This window comes from Corvus brachyrhynchos, unplaced genomic scaffold, assembly GCF_000691975.1.
Source record: "Corvus brachyrhynchos isolate BGI_N302 unplaced genomic scaffold, ASM69197v1 scaffold239, whole genome shotgun sequence".
Classification (NCBI taxonomy): Eukaryota; Metazoa; Chordata; class Aves; order Passeriformes; family Corvidae; genus Corvus; species Corvus brachyrhynchos.
The window spans coordinates 2,210,511-2,231,774 of NW_008246057.1; the positions used below are offsets into that span (position 1 = coordinate 2,210,511).

The 21,264-nt window shown below is 36.6% G+C and overlaps 1 protein-coding gene across 5 annotated transcripts in view; it reads right to left on the reverse strand.

Annotated features, from left to right (window-relative positions):
- Positions 1–20,183, reverse strand: part of ORC5 (origin recognition complex subunit 5) — a 68,795-nt gene extending 48,612 nt beyond the window's left edge. For 4 of the 5 annotated variants that reach the window (XR_001865754.1, XM_017746004.1, XM_008642514.2 and 1 more), the window contains exons 1-11: positions 20,127–20,183; positions 17,234–17,417; positions 15,678–15,770; positions 13,563–13,760; positions 9,870–9,944; positions 7,406–7,517; positions 6,919–7,049; positions 5,148–5,196; positions 4,505–4,595; positions 2,313–2,365; positions 87–199 (exon numbers count right to left, since the gene is read on the reverse strand). Coding sequence is in view for 4 of the 5 variants with exons in the window: in XM_017746004.1 (XP_017601493.1) it covers positions 87–199; positions 2,313–2,365; positions 4,505–4,595; positions 5,148–5,196; positions 6,919–7,049; positions 7,406–7,517; positions 9,870–9,944; positions 13,563–13,760; positions 15,678–15,770; positions 17,234–17,344 (1,026 nt within the window). In the remaining variant the exon portion in view is untranslated. The remainder of the gene's footprint in view (positions 1–86; positions 200–2,312; positions 2,366–4,504; positions 4,596–5,147; positions 5,197–6,918; positions 7,050–7,405; positions 7,518–9,869; positions 9,945–13,562; positions 13,761–15,677; positions 15,771–17,233; positions 17,418–20,126) is intronic. The other variant, XM_017746006.1, reaches the window with a different exon arrangement.
- Positions 20,184–21,264: the final 1,081 nt, after the last annotated feature.

Below are 21,264 nucleotides of genomic sequence, written 5' to 3' on the forward strand. Positions count from 1 at the left end.
TCAAAATGAATAGTTGAAGAGTTTCAAACTAGGAAATTCACTATGCAGGAATCCAGTTAATAGCACTAAGAAATTAATCTTATTACCTTAAGAAAGAATCTCTTATCTGTCCTAACAGGATTGTAGGAGGCAAGGTAAGCAGCTATTAGAAGAAATTTGGAGTAATAAGGAAGTTCCACATGGGTATGTGCTGAAAGTCCTATAAAATAAACAAACAGTTTATGAGTTAACCAAAAACCAGTCTGAACATCCACAAACTTCAAATTAGACTTCCCTGCATTCTTCTTCTTTTCCTTCTCTCCTGCTCTAGTGCCATAACTAAATGAGTATGGCCACTTTCTCAGCTCTATTATCACAGATACAAACTCAGGGAAGGGCCAAGAAGCATGGTACAAAGCTAAACTAGCATCCTGAAACCTTTTTGGACTCTCAGCAACTGTATGTGAAGCATCAGAGATTCATAAATCTTCCTGAAAAAAAAATATAAATAACTGCAGACTACTGTCATTTAAGAGAATTTTTCTGGCAAACAAGGCAGATGAAGAGAGCTATTTAAATACAATGGCAATTTTTTTCAAGACTCAACCTTTAGACTGCTCCAGACCACCAAACAGCTTGTCCAGGAACAAGGCTGACATGGTGAAGAATGCAGCAGTGCTGCACTTCTGAAAAATAGTTCATCTAACAATTTTTAGCCACTGTTCTATATCCTAAAGAAAATGTTTTAAAAATTTTAAACTTGATCCATTTGATTTTGCCTCTTTGTACACATGTATACTTAATTAAGAATAAATACACACATTAAAACCCACAAGAACTACAGCCTCGTGAACATTTGCTTCCCCTCTTTTTTACTTTGTATTTTTTACCTTCACAGTCCCCTGCTCTTGTTTTACATGCTTATGCATAAGAATAGGATCATCAAACCATCCTTCATCAGCTGGCTAACTACAGAAACCATTAAAGCATTTCTCTCATGCCCTCTTTGCTCAGTTTTTTACTTCAAGAGTTTCTTGTTCCTTGTTCTGTGAAGTACCTGTACCTTTATGCTTTAATCCACAAATATCAGCAAATAAAGATGAAAGAATTAAATATGTTCAAAAGTTACGATTCAGGGTCCACACTATAAGGAGAGGTATTCTAGATGAGAGCTAATCATGATTTCCTCTCATGTAAGCACAAAAGAACAGCACTTTTAGTTTCATTTACAATCAAGAGATTCTCTTGTACTGCATGCTAATTATAAAATGCAACACCAAATAAACTCTTACAGATACACAATTTAGTTTAATACAAAAATATCTGGTTTTTCTCCATTCTTCTGGTCAGCCAATATTGTATCATACACAGAACTATTTGATGATGTATACCTTTATTAGAGTTAGAATTTTATTTATTAGAATTTCTTTTTAAGCATGTTGCTATCAAATGCTGTTTAACAACATGACATTTTTTCTTACTACATATACCTACGAAAATGCATTTTAAATGAAGTCTCCCTTCTTGGGCTTGTCAGGCAAAATATTTCATGATCATCTGGGAGGCAGTTTAATAAAAACACTTTGAATCAAACTCCTTTGTTCAAAAATGTTGAAAATTCACCAATCATGAACCAAGTACAGGAAACAGTCTGATGATTACGCTTATCTGAAGAAATTATTTGTCATGATAAATAATACAAAAAAGTGTTCCCAAACTACAAACTGGTCAAAAGACCACGACCAAGTGACATCACCAGGAAAATATTTTAGTATTCCTTCCTAAATTGTAAATGAAGGCTGACAAATATATCGAGATTCAACTTTCCAGCCTGTCTGAAGTATAAAATCAAAGCTCTATTTGTTCAAGGAAAGAACAAAGAGAACGCTTGCAGTTCTGACATTTCTCTTTGCCAAGAAATCTGGACACAGGACATGTGTTTGTTTAGGAATGTGCTAATCCAGTGCAATACACCAGGTACAACATTCTCTTCTCCCTACTTGGACAATTCTGCCAGCTGGCACACAGAGGTTTGACCATCAGGGGTCAGGCCACTCCTCACCCCTTCTTACATAAGAAATACTGATGTAAAGAAGACTGCTTTTACCTGCAAAGGTTATTAGGAAAGGTTACTCCCAGTATACATGATAGGGGAAAAATAGTCCTTTGTAGAACGCCTCAAAAAACCTTGATTACCCTGAACTGTAACAGAAGACTAACAGGAAGCCTTGTCTGTGTAGTTTCATTCATGTGTTCTCAGATGACAGAGACCAAGTCAAACTGAAAAGCACATTCCACATTACAAGCCCCTGCACAGTTACTGTGTTTTATACCTTTTAACTGCCCAGGCTCTCCACCATCATGTTGCAAACGCTCCCACTGTGAGCTGAAAGACAGATAATGCAAATACGTAAAAATGAAGTATTTATTAGTCTTTTAGAGAAAACGACCTGCTTGGTATATGTATATTTTAATTTTGTGACACTGGCTAGGATACAGTTAGTGAGAGAATAATTAAAAATACAAGGTCCTACTATCTCGCATGTAAATTTTAATAATCTGCAGACTATGTATTTGAAAAAAAAAGAAAAAAACGAAAAATAATGTTTGATTAAGGCATAAAAGACCCATTCCTTCCCATCTAACCACCACGAGTAAGCAAATATCCACAGCGTTCCAAGTTTCAAGAATAATGCAGAATTGGAAAAAAAGTAAAAACACTGATAGTTTTGATTCTTTTTAATCTGCTTAATAACTTTATGTTTGTGAGAAAAATACTATAATTACTTCATAATGTAATTTTGAAGTCAATGGAAGTCATCAAGATGGATTATCCTGTCAGTGAAAAATGCCCTCAAGTAGTTTGGTATCCTCCTAAACAATAGCAAAAAAATTCACTTTAAAACTTCCATTAAGGAATGACATTGCTAGAAATTTCATATTTTGGGTCATTTTGTATGCCACAAGGGGATTAAAAAAAGATAAATTTGTTAAAGCTGTTTTGGCTTGTTTTTTAAAGCTCTTCATGAACAGGGTTTATCAGCCATAAGCCATAAACTTATGACAACAGCGTAATGAGAGCTCATGTAATACTTAAATTACAATGAATGACAAACCAACTCATCAATGAGTTAAGGTTTTATCCAATGTCTATTTTACAGGCAGAAAAAAAAAGGTTCATTTTCCTTTCAGTTCAGGTAGCACAACAGCTGATAGCAAAGTTCTATTGCTATAAATTGCACGGTCAAGAAAAATTCAGAGTAATCATAGTTCTGTGGCCAGAAAAACTGATATAGTGACTTTAATTCCTGAAGCATTTACTGGTACACAGAAGTAAATCCTGGACAGAAAGCTGAAATTTCTAATAAAAATCAAGTCAAGCTCAAATTTATAATCAAAGAAAACTGTAGAGGGAAATTACTTATTTGAAAACAATTCACAAGCTATTTTGTATCATAATCTTTTATTATAACTTAATTAGAGTAGGCAATTACACAATATAAAAAGTCAGGAAGATCCCAAGTAGACTGTGTAATGAAGATCAATATTGAGTACAAATAAATATCTGAGCCAAACAGAAAAATGCTGCATTGTACAGTGAAGCCTAGCTTGCACAAAGCAAAATCAATTCTCTTTTTGAAGGAGACATCTCTAAAACACTAGCAAAGGCTTCTACTATGCACTCAGGTTGTGACCAGAATACCCTATGGCCTCAATGACATTAAAAGGAAAGAAATCAGTATGTTTTTATCAAGATAAAGAAAACAAGCAATACTGAATGATCTCTCTTTACGTGGTGTAACAACAGAATCACTCTAATCTTAAAGGTGGAGAGAACATTAAACCTACGCCAATTATTACCACTGTGAATGAACACCACCATCCTTTTTTCTAGCAGTCTGGCAGCTTACAAAATAAACAAGGAATCTAAAGCAATATCACGAGAAACAGCCATTAACAGGACACCAGATTTTAATGCTGTCAAAAATGGCAATTCCATGTAAGAAAAAGTTTGTCCTTGGAAAAGAAAATAAGGGGTCAGAAAGTAGAGTCAGCAAACAAACCTAGCTCTATCAAAAAAAGCTAAGAAACACAGGTACTCAGAATCTGTAATGTCTCAAGAATTTTGAGGCTTGCACACACCCTTAGTTCCATGAGGATCTGCCGAGCTAACAAACACGGCAAAGTGTGTTTTAAACAGTGTCTGTATATTCTGGTGAGGGATTTCCATGCTTGGTAGTTCCATACATTACAGAAAATGGATCGAGCCTCAGTGAAAAGGAGAACAAAACCTGCTGCCACTGCTTTACTTATTGAATCCATTATATGCTACAAATACCATTTTGTTTAAATTTCCTCCTGAGATATACTATTTCTAGCAGTGTATGGCAATAAAGAAATGCACATTAAAGAAAAAAGATTACATCTAGCAGAAAAGAAACACTAGCCATGAAACACAGTGAGAGGAAGGTTGTTAAAAACAGCAACCTCAACAAAGCAAACAAACCCATGCTCTCCAAATTACCTGGATATTTCCCGGAGATAAACAGTCTGCATTGCCTTCTTCAAATGAGGTTCAATATTTTTCCAGAGTTTGCGGGTGTCGCGTTCATTTGCTGCACCAAGCCAGAATCAACTCTATTAAACATTTAACTCATACAACACTCATACAAAACTCATCCTTGACACCTGAACAGTCACAGGCATGACACAGTCTAACACCCTGATTCTGACGTGCTGCTTTAGGATGATGCACCACCACCATCCATCCAGCAAGCACCTGTTCCTCTATGACTATTCTGAGATAATCTGTGTCAGTTTGACAGAACCTCTCCTCTTGGTTTCTGTCTTCTCTAGGCCTCAACAGAGAAATAACTTATCGCATTAATTTGCAGAAATCCTGATGGTTGAGTGAGGAGAAAGATCTATAGGAGGAAAGAAAATTTTCAGGGTATTTCCATCTTTGTTTCCTAAAAAACTACCACCAAATACCACGTACAGCTTCTGCTGCAAGTGCTAGTGACTGGCTATGACTGGAACAAGCACTGCTGTCGTGACCTGAGAACCACTGTGTCACCACACCACAGGATCAAAGCAAAATCTTCACCAAAACCCACTGAACAGCACCTGCTCTCATACACCCACTCAAACTAAGGACAGCGCCTTACCTTCCCCTCTGACCACTGGTTCACAGTATTTAGCAAAATTGAGTGCTGCCTACAAAAAGCAAAAAATAGAACACATTAAAGTACTACCTATCTGATCCAGCTACAGAGTATAACTAGTAGGGTAATTCATTCCTTTGCAAAACCAACAAATTCTTTTTCAGTCAATAATTATGCCACTTGCTTACAAACATTACACTGTAAAACATGGTAACATTTTTGTACCATAAAATACAAAGAGAAGCAATCTATCACAAGTTACATGGCTTTGAGCTCAGCAAGATCTGTTTACTGTACTCAAGGGGTTGCATTGTTTTAAACTAACATAACAATTTATCAGTATAAATGCAATAAAAATGTTTTCACGAACTTACTCCCTTCATTTTCACATAAAACTTTCCATTCCAGGAGAAGTTCAGCACACTTAAACACACACAGAAATTATTTATTTTAAAAAATCAACCAATCACAAAAAAACCTGCTAACATATTCCATATGCAAATGAACTTCGTTTGCCTGAAGATTAAGAGATTTTTGACAATACTATAATCTAGACTTTCCTCTAAAATGTTTACATCAATATCACACAGAATTTTGTAAAACACCAATCCTCATATTTCATTCTCTTTTTGTCCTACTGCACTTTAATAAATCTCTGTGCTAATACACAGAACTCAATGCAGTAACTTCCATTTATAAATCTAATAAAATTCCAGAATGTATTATTAGTAATCACACATAATAGCATATACATTTAGAATCTATATTAGACACTAAGGAGTTCAGAAGCCTACATTCAGTTTTATGTGTCTGTCACTATCTTCTACAGAAGAGACTTGTCAACCACATAAAGAATTTAGGGTCCAATCACATAAGTATTTTCATAGTGTTGCACAAGCAAATAGTGCATCTAAAGCTAATGAAATTCTCTTAAGCAGAGCCACTCAAGTACATGTCTGCAGGAACTGTGACCCCTGTTTTCTATTTCTGTCTCCAGCAATCTCATTTAAATATAAAACCTGTATGGTTAACAGACAAGTTCAGCTGAAATTTAGCAATATGTTCCTGAGGGAAACACAGGCAGAACATTCAGATCATCTCTTGAGCACGGATTTGTTCGCTGATACCATCAAACTTGTAAAATTTCCTTGTACACAGTATAGTTATTTAAATAATAATTGAATAAGATGTTTGTTATTGCTATTAAGCTTTTCTTATGCAAAGGTCACCATCAAGTAATTTAATTTTCTTCTGTTAAGTTTGTTTGCTACTACATTATATGGTTAAAATGCCTTTTTCCAAATACTTTCAATGTATTACCAGAAAACCACACAGCATTGGAAGCCCTTTACAGCCACCAAAATGACTGCAACTTTTGTTAGGGATTTTTAGGGCAACTGCATTTTAAGCTAACACATTCTTAAGAGGGAAAATTTACACTAGATATAAAGAAGGCTTTTTTACTATGAAGGTGGTGAGACATTAACAGGCTGCCAGAGAAACTGTAGATGCCCCATCCCTGGAAGTGTTGAAGGCCAGGCTGGATGAAGCTTTGAGCAGGCTGGTCTACTGGAGGGTGTCCCTACCCATGGCAGGAGAGCTGGAACTAGATCTTTAAGGTCCCTTCCAACCCAAAACATCCTATATTCTCTAATTTTCTCTTTGTCCATATTCAACAATAAATCTTGACTTTCAGAGCAACAATAAACATAGACTTTCATTTGGCAAAAGACAACCCAAAACAAAACAACAACTCTAAAGAAGCTCATCTCACCAGATGCTGAAGTTCTTTCAGGTCCCTACAGACCATGTAGAAGACACCAAGCAAAATATTGATATATGCAGAGTAGAAATCTGCAGAATATTCTGGGGGATGATTCTGAGACAAGATCTTCTGCAGATGTCCTGTTTAAAAATAAACGTTGCTTGTTTAAAGCCAACTTAATGAATTGACCACATTTGTGGAAAAACAAACAAAAGCCATCACTAAAAAAAACCTGCAACAAAATCCAACGAAACCTACACTGATTTTAAGAACCAGCAAATGTCATGGAATCAAAACATTACTTTGAGATGTTCTGGCAAGTGGAAAAACACAAGACCTTTAGAGGTTGTGTGAATATAGGATTTTACATTCCAGTAGCTATTACATATTCCAGGTTCTGTAAAAGGCACACTGATAAACATGCAAACAACCTTTGAATGGCCTTTTGACAAAGTGTTCTACAACCCCCAAAAAGCAGGTTTAAAAATTAGTTTACCTATGCTGTAATCAGGAAAATACATGGTGAATGGCTCAAAGCATCCAACGTTTGGACGGAACAACTCCCACACTATTTCACTGAGCAGGACAACTGTCACATTTCTGTCAGTCTACACAGGGAAGAGAAAAAACTGAATGAGAGAGTGACAGGCAGAGAAATAACAAAATAACAGTGCATCTTAGAGCATCAATGAGAAAAATTATTATTGTGACTTTTCTGTTTCACAAAAACCATTGAATTCAGAGTTTATTACTATGCTAGTAATTTGTATTAAAGCTTCAGCTGGCCTAATCAGGCAGCTCATACATTTGCAAATCTTCATAATTATATGATATTTCTCTCCAACCCTTGCCATTTCACTGACATGTAAGTTTTGTGGGGTGATACACAATACCAAATAGATTCCATCCCAAAATTAAGAGAACATTTTACTTTAGTAATTAAACACAGACTTTCAGAGCAAACAGGAAAAGTTAAAAAGCAAAAAGAAATCTCAGCACTTCTGGAACCAAGCTATCTTGTACTTTATTTTAAAGGCAATCTGGTCTTTAAAAACAAACACATACATCCCAAACCAAGCATGTAGTAAGTATTACCTGTTTACTTTCCCAACTGTTTTACTAGTTACCAACAATGGGGCTGTTCACAGTAACATATTCTTTTTAACCAATTTTTTATTGACAAAATACCTGCCTCAGGTTGGATGTTTTGGTCAATAAGTAACAAAATGCTTCATATTACAAACAATATTCCTTATTTTGGTCACCCTTAAAAATATTAACTACTTAATATGAAGCTAAAACTATCTGTGAAGATGATGTGTCATTCTCCCTCTTTGCAAGGTTTTTGCAACCATACCAAAAATTCTGAATAACAAAAGATGTTTTTAAATATGGTTCTTCAAGAAAGACATTTGAAAACTATTGAGGCACCTCCATAAAACAAAAGGAAGGAACCTGACTGAATTGACAGTGCTGTGAATATGAGCTATGAATGACTTAAAAGAAGTTTAAATGCTATTCCTTTCCCTGAAATTTAGTGAGAATCTTCTTTTTTTTATCTCACTTTTCCCACTTCTTGGTGAAGTGGCACCCACCCATATTCTTGACTGTTTCTTCTTCCTTTTTTTAATGGAACATAAATATTTTTTGCCCTTTCAATAATACAGTATCTTCCTGCATTTCTTTCTGTTGGTTTCCTCTCCCAGAATTCCTAATGTTCAGCTGACACAAGCACTAAGATATGTTCAGTTTACTTCCTGACTGATCATCCAATATAAAGAACTTCAGCACTTGCCACCAAAATTCTCAGAGAAATCAAGCATCCCGGACCTATTCTTCAGCAGCAACCCTCCAGTCCCATGATATCCTTTACTACTAGTGGAGTTTCTGGTCTGTTTTCACTTCAGGAAAGGAAGAGATGCAGTAGATTTGCACCAACAACATTGCTCTGCAACACTGACTGCACAATTGTTTTAAAAGGTCTCCCCAGTCCAGAATCCAGAATTCAGGCAACTGGAATATCAGCATTCAAGAAGACAGACAAGCTTATTTGGAGGTTACTTTTGAATTTGGGAGTGTTCCTCTGAAACATTTAAGTTTTAGTCTATGGGGCTGTGATCCCTGAACAGCATTATAAACCCAATTTTGCCTCCTTTCTCTGCAGAACAGGTTGTTTCTGCTTCAGGAGCAGCATCATCCAGAACATGGGCAGAACAGACAAAAAAGAGACAGAAAATGCACCAGCTGTCAGGATTAAGAACACAGCTGTGGATCAGTCTTCATTCAATAGAGAAATCAATGTGACCAGAAGATTAAGAGCACCACTAAAAGCTTTGAGATAACAAGTATAATTTCAGCTATTTACATGTTCAGACATTTCAAAGTACCAGCAACTTCTGGTTTTGTCTTGTTTCTTTTTAGGAAATGTACCATTTGTCCTTATTTCAAAGCAAAAGCTTTGATGCTTTAGAAGTGAGAAAGGAAAGCACACAGTGGTTTACTCCAATCAGAAACCTACCGCAGCACAATTCCAGGAGAAGTGTGAGAAAACTCTAGCAAGTCAAAGCACATTCACAGCTGCTGAGCTGTACAGCTCCAGCCAAATTAAACAGCTGGTAGTCTCCTGAAGATCTCATTCTTAAAAAGACAAATAATCTAGAAAAGACAGCTACATATCTGACACAAGCCTCCAAAGAATCTACAACACATCAGATTGTAAATAAGACACCATTAACCACAATTTAAAAAAAAAAAACTAAAGTGTCTAATAAAAATCTCCCAATGTTTAAATTCTAGTTTGGTTTCTAGTTTTGACCACTGTTTTGGGGGAGTGAGGGTTAATTTCGCAACTTTTCTCATCTAAAGAATCACTTATCTGTGAGCCTGGATGTACAGATACCACATGTTCAGTTACTTTCAATATGCAGGACACATAAAATAATTTCTTTCCAGACACTTACCAACTCTTGAAGCCTAAGAAATGCTGGCAGGATGTTTGCTTCCATTTCCCTCAGCTGTTCTGCTCTATCCAGAACCTTTTAATAAAACAATTATATTATATAGACAAAGTCAACTTCCACCCTTGCATGGACTTAAAATAAATTCTTAGTTGCTGGAAACTGAATTGGAGAGATTATTGCTACAAATGTGCTTCCAGGAAGCCCAAGCAGCTCTGCATCTAAAATGCATACAATCCCTAGACAACATTCTCATGCCTTATGGCAGGAAGAACTATTATTCAAGTCCAGTCAGGAATATCACAACAAAGTCATTATATCCTTAACAACCACTGAAACCTCAGTTTTTGCTCAAAATTCTTCTTATATTTTAAAAGTGCATGCAGTACAGTAGCACTGTAAATACTTGCTTACTTCTAGGAGAGTTATCTTTTCCCACTATGAAATTACTTTTCAGAAACAAGTAAGAGCTGATATTTTCAAAAAATTAGCTATCATCTGGAATTCGCTGAACTGAATTTTGAGAAAAACTTTTCTTGCCATAGTTTGTAGCCTAGAAATTTACAGGATTTATTGTAGGCAAACCCCACATAGCAGTAACAGATGCGTAGCATATGTACAGCTTAAACAAGAAACAACTTAAGCAAATAACATTTTGGAGTCTGGAGAAGAAAAACAGAAGCATGAAGACATGCATGTTTACCCTTTGGTAAAAAATGTGTATTCCCAGTACCCCTAAAATCTTGACAAGAATGGAAAAAGAGAATAGAAACACATTTCTTTTGTGGCTTATATACTACTTGCAGTATAAATCTAAATCTGAAATTCATTACTTCTTTTGAATTATTGCTGTTGAGATAAAAACTATAGGTCCCTAGAAAATTATATTTTCTATCCTATTACATATCTTCACTCTACCAAAATCTTATGACATCTATCATTTCTGTTGCCCACTGTAAGGAAAAGAATTTTATGTGGACAACCAAACATTTTCTGAAAATATTATTTCAAAATCCTACCACACAAACCTGAAAGAACTCTCTCTGCATGAGTACCTCACACTTCTTGGGAATTTATTTAAAACTACAACATATGATTTTATATTGGTATCTGCATTTGATTCATGTAATAAATGACTTCAGGAATGAAAACTGCTTCACACTACAGACCAAAGAGAGGCTACATATTTTTACTAGTAAAATACTGGTTATTGGACCCAGTGACATGCAGCTCCCAAACACAAAGATTTAAGGTCTTGACCTGAGCAGATCGCACTTTTTAGTTAAATGGGAAACAAACTACAGTTCCTACTTACAGCAGAAAAAATACACTGTGACCCTGGCTTGTGGAAAAAGTCAAGTGGTTCACAGAAACAGCCTTGCCCCAGGTCTATAAATCTATGTCTTATTCTTTAGTGTCCATGTAAACTTGTCACTCTACAATTTTTTAAAAAAGCCTATACTTTCTAAAACTGGCTGCTCACTTACATTAAAAAAGTAGCTTGATGCTTCTGTAAGTGCTAAATATTGTAAATGTATAAATGACTACAAGTTATATCTGCTCCAATTTTTCAGGTCGTTAAAATGAATAAATTCATTTTTCATAAGTAATCACAAGCATTCAGCACCTATGCTTGGGTTAAGAGAAAAACTGAGATTCCTTTTCTTGAAAGTAAACATTTATCTTAATTTACTGAGTTAATTGAGCTGAAATATTGCATTATTTACTACTGAAATTAAATAGAATAAGTTAGCATTGCCAGTTTATGCTAGCAGCATGCTGGTTTTCCATCAGTCTCAATTTAAACTGCTCTACAATAAATCCAGATGGCATAAGTTAATAAATATGAATTGATTTCTCCCATTCCTGTCTGTTCCCATGCAGAAGGTAACTGAAATACTAATTTAATACTTAATTCTTCATATGCAACAACTATTTTCATGATACAATTGAACCTTTGTAGTTATTTAATGCTTTATTTTCTACAACCGTTGTTCAAGAACTTTCTAATTTTCTGAATGATGCCAATTTTCATAGAATACATGAAGAATTCTTTACTGCAGTAGAATAGTTTTTAATCCAAATATTAATCTGAAAGTAAAATTTTACCATAAGAAGTATTTTGCGAAATTCACTGACGGTTATTAGAGAGATAAATTTTGTGCTTATGGAATTGCTGACGAATGTCAACACACTTTTGTGACAGTGAGTTACTTGTCTATTTATAACTTGTTATCTGTTTTACATGTTGGCTCATTGTTTTCTTCATTGCATTTTTAAGAAGTATGTCAAATTTATTAACCCTGTGACCTATAGGAAACTATGAGATAGTAGTTTCCACTAAACATGATGTGAAGTTATTTAACTCAGTGGCTAAGTATTTTTAAATGAAAATAAAACTTCTTTAACTATAACCTGTGAAACAGAATGAAGAATGTTCAGTATAATTATGAACTTCTTGTTTGATTGCAAAAAACCCCCAAAGCAGTATGGGCACACTGAGAGCTCAATGACCCCGAGTAATCACTCTGCATGTTTCTCACAGCAATCAATCTTAACCACATTCTTGTTTTCTTATATAATCAATTTCAACTCTTTTAAAAAAACCTGAATTCCTACTGCTGGCCTGAAATTTCAGTCTGTATATTTTGCAGGTCCACAATATATATATATATTTACACATCACTAATACTACAGCCTTCATAGTGTCCTTTCATCAGGCCTCTTGTATGACTGAAACTTGTTTCCATGTTCATCTCTCAGCACAATAAATGCTGTTATAGATGTCTGCAAATTTTGACCCCTTTATGTAGTTACGATTATCACATTAAAAAACCCCAAAGACCTAAACCAAATCCTAGTGTTCTAGTACTACATTGATTCAATCATTCCTGCAACCTAAATTCTGATTATTTTTCCTGCAATCTGCTGTTTATTCCACTTGAGCATATCATCAATTTTTTCATTGCAAACTTTTTTTTCCACCTTAATTTTAAAACTACAGGTCCTGTTTCAGAGGGCCGAAAGTGTAGCTGAAGATGAAAAATCTCAAAAGCACTTTTACAGAAGAAGTTATGCATTTCAGTTCCTTAATATTATTCTTAAGCTCTATTCTAGCCAACCAAGCCTTGTCAATTGCATACTCCATATTCCCTTCTGCCCTCTTCCCCACCTCTGCTTTCTCATTTGTGAAGCTATTTTCACAAGGAAACAGGTAAGCATGACTCACTAATAATAAAACAAATACAGGCTCTCTACATTTAAATACTTTGTAACACTATTACAAGAGCATCTGTCTTACCAGAGATTATGGAGTTGTGCAGATAAGCAATGTCTTAAAAACAGGGTTGCTAGAAAATCATCTTTTTTTGCCTTAGGTAGGTTTGACTACTGGTACTATTTTGTAGGTTAGGTTTGATGCTCCAATTCAAATGTGTGGTATAATTTATGCTCATTATTAGTTATACTATATAGTTTTTCTGTCAAAAAAATTGTAAAACCAGCAAAAATAGAGAACCTCACCTAAAGCCTGTAAACCAACAGAAGGAATCTGTCAGCAGGTTCTGAATGAGGTCTACAGCAAAATTTTGTGCAAACTGCTCTATGAGGCACACATTTCACAGTCAAATTATTGACAGCAATTACTTACACCCTCTTAGCAAGAATGGCACTGGACAATAAAATGAAATTACTTACAATGTATAATGTTTGATCTTGAAGCTCCCGACTCGCCACAGCTTGTTTAAACAGACGAACAAAGTCATTCAAAGTATCACAATGCACAGGACAGGCCTGCTCTGTGTCAGAAGAAGAGCTTTGCAACTGGATGAGAATTTCTTCTAGAAGAAGTCGTGATGTAAAGTACTCCATACAGTTCACAAACACATGAGGAAGCTGAAGAGAACAAGAAAAATGATACAACTGTATTTGGCTTTTTCAGTGTAAATACTCCAGAAATAGTTTTCTGTTCCATATGAGAGAATGAAAGAAACCATACCCTGCCAACAGAATATAGAGCAAAACAAAAAAAAAAACCTTGTTAAAAAAAAAGGGATCAATTATGTACCTAGTCAAAATACTATGTATCACAAACTGAAGAGAGCTGATGAATGTTCAAATGGAACCGTGTACCTTCTAATTATGTTTAAAAGCTGAAACACAATGTATCCTTTAACTTTGTTGAAAAATTGTGAGCAATACATAAAAAGAAAACCAAATAGCATTTAGTTCAAAGAAATTTAGACAATTGTAAGACATTACAGTATCATAAAATGTCTTATTACAAATTACAGTGTCTAGAAAACACAGACATCTCAAACTTACATTACAAAGAAAGTAATCTAGGAGCACACTCCCCAGAATTACTCTGAATGCTTTTGGCATTCAGTGCACACAAATGATAAAGTGTAAGCTTCTATATCAGACTTGTGTGATCAGCATGATTGTGAAGAGTACTTTTAGAAAACCAGATCTTTTCAGAGCAAAAAGTGAGTGAAAAAAACAGGGTATGAGATACATTATCAGTATCAATTTAGTAATACTGAAAATCTACAATCATTTGTCTTTAAATAGAAGACACTATAACCAACAAAATATTACCAGTAGTCAAACCTATGTAAGGCAAAAAAAGGTAATTTTCTAGCAACCCTATTTTTAAGACATAGCTTATCTGCACAACTCCATAATCTCTGGTAAGGCAGATGCTCTTTTTCACACTTAACATTAAAACCTCTGGAAAACATTAGTCACTGGGATGGAGCAATGTGTTTGTCTATAACCAAAAAAAAAAAAAAACACCCCAAGTACTTCGTTCCAGTCTTTCTACTTAAAATACAATATATGGCATATGATTCAGCAGATGTGGGGAAGTACATGCTGGCAATCCCACTCACATAGCAGGTAATAAAAAGCTTTTATATGATTTTGAACACCATTAAAAGGAAAGGGTTACATCACCAAAAGCAGCTATTCAAAGTGCTGCACCTCCATAGCAGAAGGAAAGCCAGGTGCCTCAGATGTGATTCATACCTCTACATTACATAGGAGACACCTAAACATGGTACAAGACATTCTGTAGAAAGAGTTGCTGCTTAGAACCAGCTGCTTTCCAGGGTCTGGCCACATCTTTGGATACGGTGCCAGAGGTCAGCACAGTGCTGTGAGCAATGCATGAAAAGGCTACTTCACGGAAGAGAATCACAAAACCCTGCCTTCTACTCTTCTCCCTCTGCAGAATTTTTTATGAAGGGGGTTTCCACATAAAACCCAGTCCTGCAGGAAAGTGATGAACTCACTGTGGACAAGCCAAAAGTACCAGGGCCATAGAAACACGTAAGTGGAAATTTATGGTTTAGGCATTAAGTGGGCACCTGTCATTGGATTTAAATCCCTGAATTTCACGACTGACAAAAACAGAGATATTAACAGATCTAGATGAAAATTTCTGTAATGACACCCTTCAACTTAGGAGGACTTTAAAACATGTTTTGGGAAAAATTAAAACAAGGAGTCAATGGAGCTACTTCAGGCTAAGTCATGGAGACAAGCTGAACAATATTTGCCTCCTTTTTAATCTTTTTTAAACTTTCTTAAAAGTTATTATGATTTATATCGTATCTCAGTATGTACAACTTCATTTTATCCTAAGTGCATTAGTGAGAAGAGTGATGAATTCACAACACACTAAGTGGAGGAAAAGAATCAGGAAGGCAGAAATGGTTGAGGAAACAAACCATTTTGAGAAAGTAGAGGCTGTTTTGAGGAACCATGGTTATAAATTGTAAATTCAATATCCACTGTGACCATTCTTACCTGTAAGGTAGTTAGAAGAGTTTGCATCACATAAGTCTTTCCACTAGATGTATGTCCATAGATAAAGATGGATGGAAAACTAAACTGCTGACGCTAAGGGGAGAAAAAAAAAAGCTGTTGCTGTTTCAATTCTTCTTTCTCATTCAATAGATGAAAGATTTATCAATGAACTTTCCCTCTTAAAGAAAAGTTATCTTCTAAATTGAGGCATTAAATATAAAATACACCAATTATCATGGAATTAACACAATCAAGTTTTATGTTTCATCTTCACTGAAATGATGGGAGGGTAAGTTGCAAGAATCAAGTATCACATAACTGTCAGTGAAACTGCTGTAACAAACAACAAAAACACACACACAGAGAAAAGCAGCGGGCTCTTAATTCAAATTAGTTAACTAACTGAAACTAAATCTTGGCAAGCCCAAATTGCAAGCCATACATTGCCCTACCTTCTGCAAACACTACAAACTGCCTTTTCATTAGCACCAAACAGAAAAGAATTAAATGGTATGCAAGTGGAGATGGTAAAGCCTACTTTTCTCTCACAAGGCAATATTTTATGTATCTACTTATTTAATTGTCCTGATGCTGTTTATTTCATGTAATTTTTTTCTTAAGATGCAGGGAAAAATAACTGAATTGTTCTTTTTTTTCCATTCTGAACAGGTACTTATTTTTGTGGTTTCATTTCTAAGAATTTTGTATCTTGACTTAAAAATGAATACAAAAATAAAATTTATGCTTTTTATGAAAAACACTATTCAATTTATCCAAGATGAAACACTCTTGTGCAAGACATGCAGGTTAGAGCATCTGTATATTTATCAAGAATTTAAGTATCTATTTTTAAGAAGAGTTGTTGCCACTATGCTTGTAATATATATATAAAACTTGAATGCTGTAATTTGATGTTATTATTTTTATCCATAGTTAAAGACAGAAAACAGATACAAATTTCCATTTTGCTACTGAATGTAAGCAGACATATAAATTGCTTATAAGTTTGCAGATAAAAATCCCTATTACTTTTTACCACAGTTTTGTGAAGCAGTAACAGAATCAACTAACAAGCCAGTGATTTCTGACTCTTACGACCAGCCTCAAAACTACCAAGAATCAGAACAATTTAATGTACTTAGAATTTAGGCACTCAGATATTAGATTAACACGTCAAAACCAAACAGAATTTCCACACTGACACTGAAAAAAAATTACCCCAGAACTTTAGGTCCGAAAAGAAGAGGCTTACTCCCTGGAACTAACTGGCAGACAGAACAGAGTCGTGGCAAAATGTGGCTTCAGAGAGAGCAAGGCACAAATACCTTTAAGTTTGTTTAAATTCTTCCAGCTGCAAGACAGCTTTCAACCTTCCAATGTACTAGAACCTACTGCCAAACACTAATGTGAAAGATGGGTAACAAAAAATAAAACCTCAACAAAGAGACAACCAAAGCATGTTCATGACATCAAAAAAACACTCTTAAATTTCTATTCTCCCCTCCAAGACAGTGGAATGTCTGTTCTCTTCAAACACAGAATACAAAAAGCACTACCTCTCCAAATATTGACAGCAACATGGACACCTGGGATTCTCGACATGGCACCAAACTTTCCAAGTGAAGCAGGTCAGATGCTGGGTATGCTGGATGTTCAAGATTAGGCATTTTGATATTCCTGTAGTTAGTCACCTAAACATGCACGTCCCTTCTGAGGTGCAGAGACAAGAAATAGAGTGATCTGGAAAATAAAAAGTTTTCATTATTATTTGCTTCCATATGCATGAAAGGGAAACAAACGGGAATTGACATAAAAACTGAACAGACATTCTAGCTCAGGATAAGGGTGTAACTATGATAGATTTAAAAGACTTTGGCAAAATTGGTCTTAACTATGTAAGGCATTATACAGACATTTCCACACCAGACAAAATGCAAAAAAGCAAATCAAAATGGAAAGGCACACAGGATATGAGCAATGAATACAAGAATGAATTTTCCTAGTTTAGTTAACTGAGGAATTACATATTTAGTTCTGGTTTTATATACACTTAAAAGTAGCAAGAGAATGAAAATAAGTAAAGTAGATAATTCACAGATCATCACCTCCCTGAACAGTCAGTAAAATAGGATTTACTAACAACAGGAAAGACATAGGACATAAGGAAAGATAAGGATGACAAAGTACTAGCGCTCTGGCTGCTTACAGGAACGCTTACCCCATCTTGAAAGCAGCAGAGGCATATCAAGAAAATTCAGTTGATGGCAAAGACTAGAAATACTCCTTAAAAATAGTAGGAGTCCAAACCAGTTACATAAAACTGTAATATTAACACAAATCTACCTTTTAGACAAGGACTAGACAAGGAAAAACAAAGGTCTTGATTGCTGTAACACTGGGAAGGCTGGATTTTAGTGACTGAATATAGAAAAACACCTCAGTCAGAGACATACTTTGTCTGCACTTCCAAAGCTGCTGGAAAGATGCTACTTTTACCTGTTGTGATACAGACAACATGCAGAGAGTCAACTGAAGTAACCTCAACAGCTGGATTCTGACTTTGTCAAACATAACATAACTTGACAATCAAAAAGAAAGTTTAGAAATTTCATTAAGGCAATAAGGATACCAACTGACAGGATTATCTCTATGTTATCAACATCAAGATAATAAACAAAGCACTGCAAACACTTTTAAACAAACATGTTATGCTGGGTATAAGTACAACAGCACAGGAAAAAATATTAGGTTAGCAGAAGAGATCAGAAATAGCAGGGGAAAGGAAAAAAACTTCTGAAGGAGAAATGCAATAGCGGATTGCACTAACAGGAGAGCCACTGGGGTACAAGGAGGTTAGTAAATGCAAATGTATCTATAGAATAGTTTAAAACAGAGTTCCTTTTGGGATTAATCTCTGGTAAGTATTTCCATAAATAGATCTGAGAAAAGATTTTTTTCTTTTATTTTTACACTTTGCCTTCAATGCTTTCTGAGGCAAAAGCTGGGATTGTAGAATCATCAACAGGAAAATAAGTGGAATTAATGAGGAAAAAAAGGACATCCCTGATAATATAAGTAATCCAGTACTTGTAAATTATCATATCACACATAATAAAGACACAGTTAGATATCAAGACACTAGGTCTGAAGTGACTTGAAAAATAAGTCTATTTGTAAGTCAATCACATATTAAGTATGGGAAATCAAAGTAATCCTGCTATCAGGGGCAAAAAAACCCCATAATCATATGTATCAAGCAAATTATTTCCTATACAGAGAACCACACAAATAGCCTTGGCGCATTTTAGCAGCTTTGAATGGGTCTGTGCATCTCTCCATAATAACTATTCAGTTGTCTATTCAAAACAGAATGAAGACACAAAAACCCAAACAGCTTGATTAAGGTTGCTCTCTAAAAAATTAGCTAGGTATATGAAGGATGAAAAGAAAAAAATTATGAGAGGAGCCTCTAAAACCAAGGACAAACAAGTGGGGGAAAAGTTCTAGAAAAGGCTGAAAAAAGTTGTGTAAATTTAAGAAAAAAAGACAGCCCTTTTTCTCCACTGGCTGCATGAGGACAAGGCTTGACTGTGTCCTAAATACATCTAAAGCCATAAAGTACCACAGCTTTTCAAGGCCATTCCCAGCCAAACTTCCCTCCGGGGAAGCACAAATCGCCTGCTGATTGCACCGTATCTGCCAGCCCTGTCTGCTTCTCACACACCCCTGCAAATGGCAAACACATTTCAGCCCCTGGATGAAAACCTACATCTCCACTGGCTGTATGTAGGCGTCTTTTCTCCAACGGGACCCCATTCATGAGCTCACAAAAGAAAGGATGCTTAGAGCAACGTGTTCACAAAACAATTAATTTAGATTACATGGCAATGATAACACAACGGTATCAGCCAAAACTTGAATTCAGGATGTTCCAGGCCGGGGAAGGTTGCACGTGCGACTCCAACCAGACCACGAAGGTGCAAAAAGCACTTACTTTGCAGCTGAGACCAAGTAAGGCTGTTAAGAGCACAAATTAAACTTCATGGCGGGACTTCATGATTTACTAGGACTTCTCTCAACTCACTGGTCCTAAAATACCTACACTTGGCAGCCTTTTCACACTCTAGCATAAAAGATGACATTAAGAAAATGACAGCACTTAAGAGATTAACACGATCCTGCGTCCCCTCAGGCCCTACAAGCCCCCTGGCTGGCACAGGCGTGCCTCAGCTGAGGGGGAATGACGACCCCCGGCCTCCACAGAGCGCAGCTTAAGGGCTCCTTCCGCCACGCGTGTGCGAGGCTGAGGGTGCTCCCGGCCCGGCGGGCGGCTCAGCCCGCGGCTGGTTTCGCTCCCGCACCGATTCCCACAGAGCAAGCGGAGCAGAAGCAACTCTGCCCCTTCTGCTTCTCACTGCCCTCCTTCCCGCCCGCCCCGGTTCCTCTCACCGCCTCCTCACTCGCTCCCGCTCCCGCCGCCGCGCGCGCCGCCGCTCCGCCTTCCCGGGCCAAGCGCATGCGCTGTGGGGACGGCGGGTCTGCCTGGGGCGGGGCGGAGCGGCCGTGAGGGGGATCCGGCGCTTACCCAAGAGGGATGTCCCAGAGGATATCCTATGTTATCCTACCGGGAGAGGCGCGGGGGCAGTGTGCCACTGTAGGAGCCCTAGGGCTGAGGCATTTATCCCACGGGGACAGGCGTGAGGGTGTTGCAAAATGCGGAACATGTAAACTTTTCCTTGAGAAAGGATGTTCTTTGATCTTTGTATGCATTGAAATCCAATCAACAAGAAGGTAGAATTAATCCGTGAAACAGAGAGAGGCTAGCAAGCTCTAAGTGGTGTCCAGGTGATAGAACGGCGAATTGCTTGGTAGAGTGGCCGTGTTAAGGTTTAGGGCTGGACATGTTTCAACGATGTCAGACCTCGGGGGAGGTTAACAAGGCTTGCGAAGAAGGATGTACCGCTGCTGGTGGACACAAAGGATGCAGGATTTATGGGCCACAAGGACCGTTGGCAGTACTCCCGAGATAAAGAGAAAACTGAAAAAGCCAACTGTGCTAAATCAGCTCCGACTGGGTAAAAGGCAATTCCGACAGGGGCAATCGTGACCACGGACCCAAGAAACCCCCAGACCCAAAAGAAGAGAAAGATTGAGCATGCGGACTAATTAGCATGAGAAGCGAGAGCATCATTAGTTCACGGAAGAGAGAATACTAATTAATAAAAGAACTCTGTAACTTGTAGGAAATTAACACTAATTCCTTAGTTTGGTAAAATGTGTAAATAGTAAAAAGTTTTGGTAGGGTGCTTGATTTCTGGAATACCATCAAGTGCCCAGGCTTGTGCAACTCAGAAATAAATAATCAATGTCTCTCTTGAGTGTATAATTACTGGCTTGTTGCATGCCAGGTAACAAATCTGATTTTTGTGGACAAGTAGAGCCTAACTTACATATTTAAAGTGCACATAACTTACATGGATTCATACACAAAACCTGTTAAATCCAAGTCTGTGGAGCCTCTGCTCCAGTCAAGCTCTGAAAATCCATAACCATAGGTTCAAATTACAGCTGAAGTTATGCATCAGCA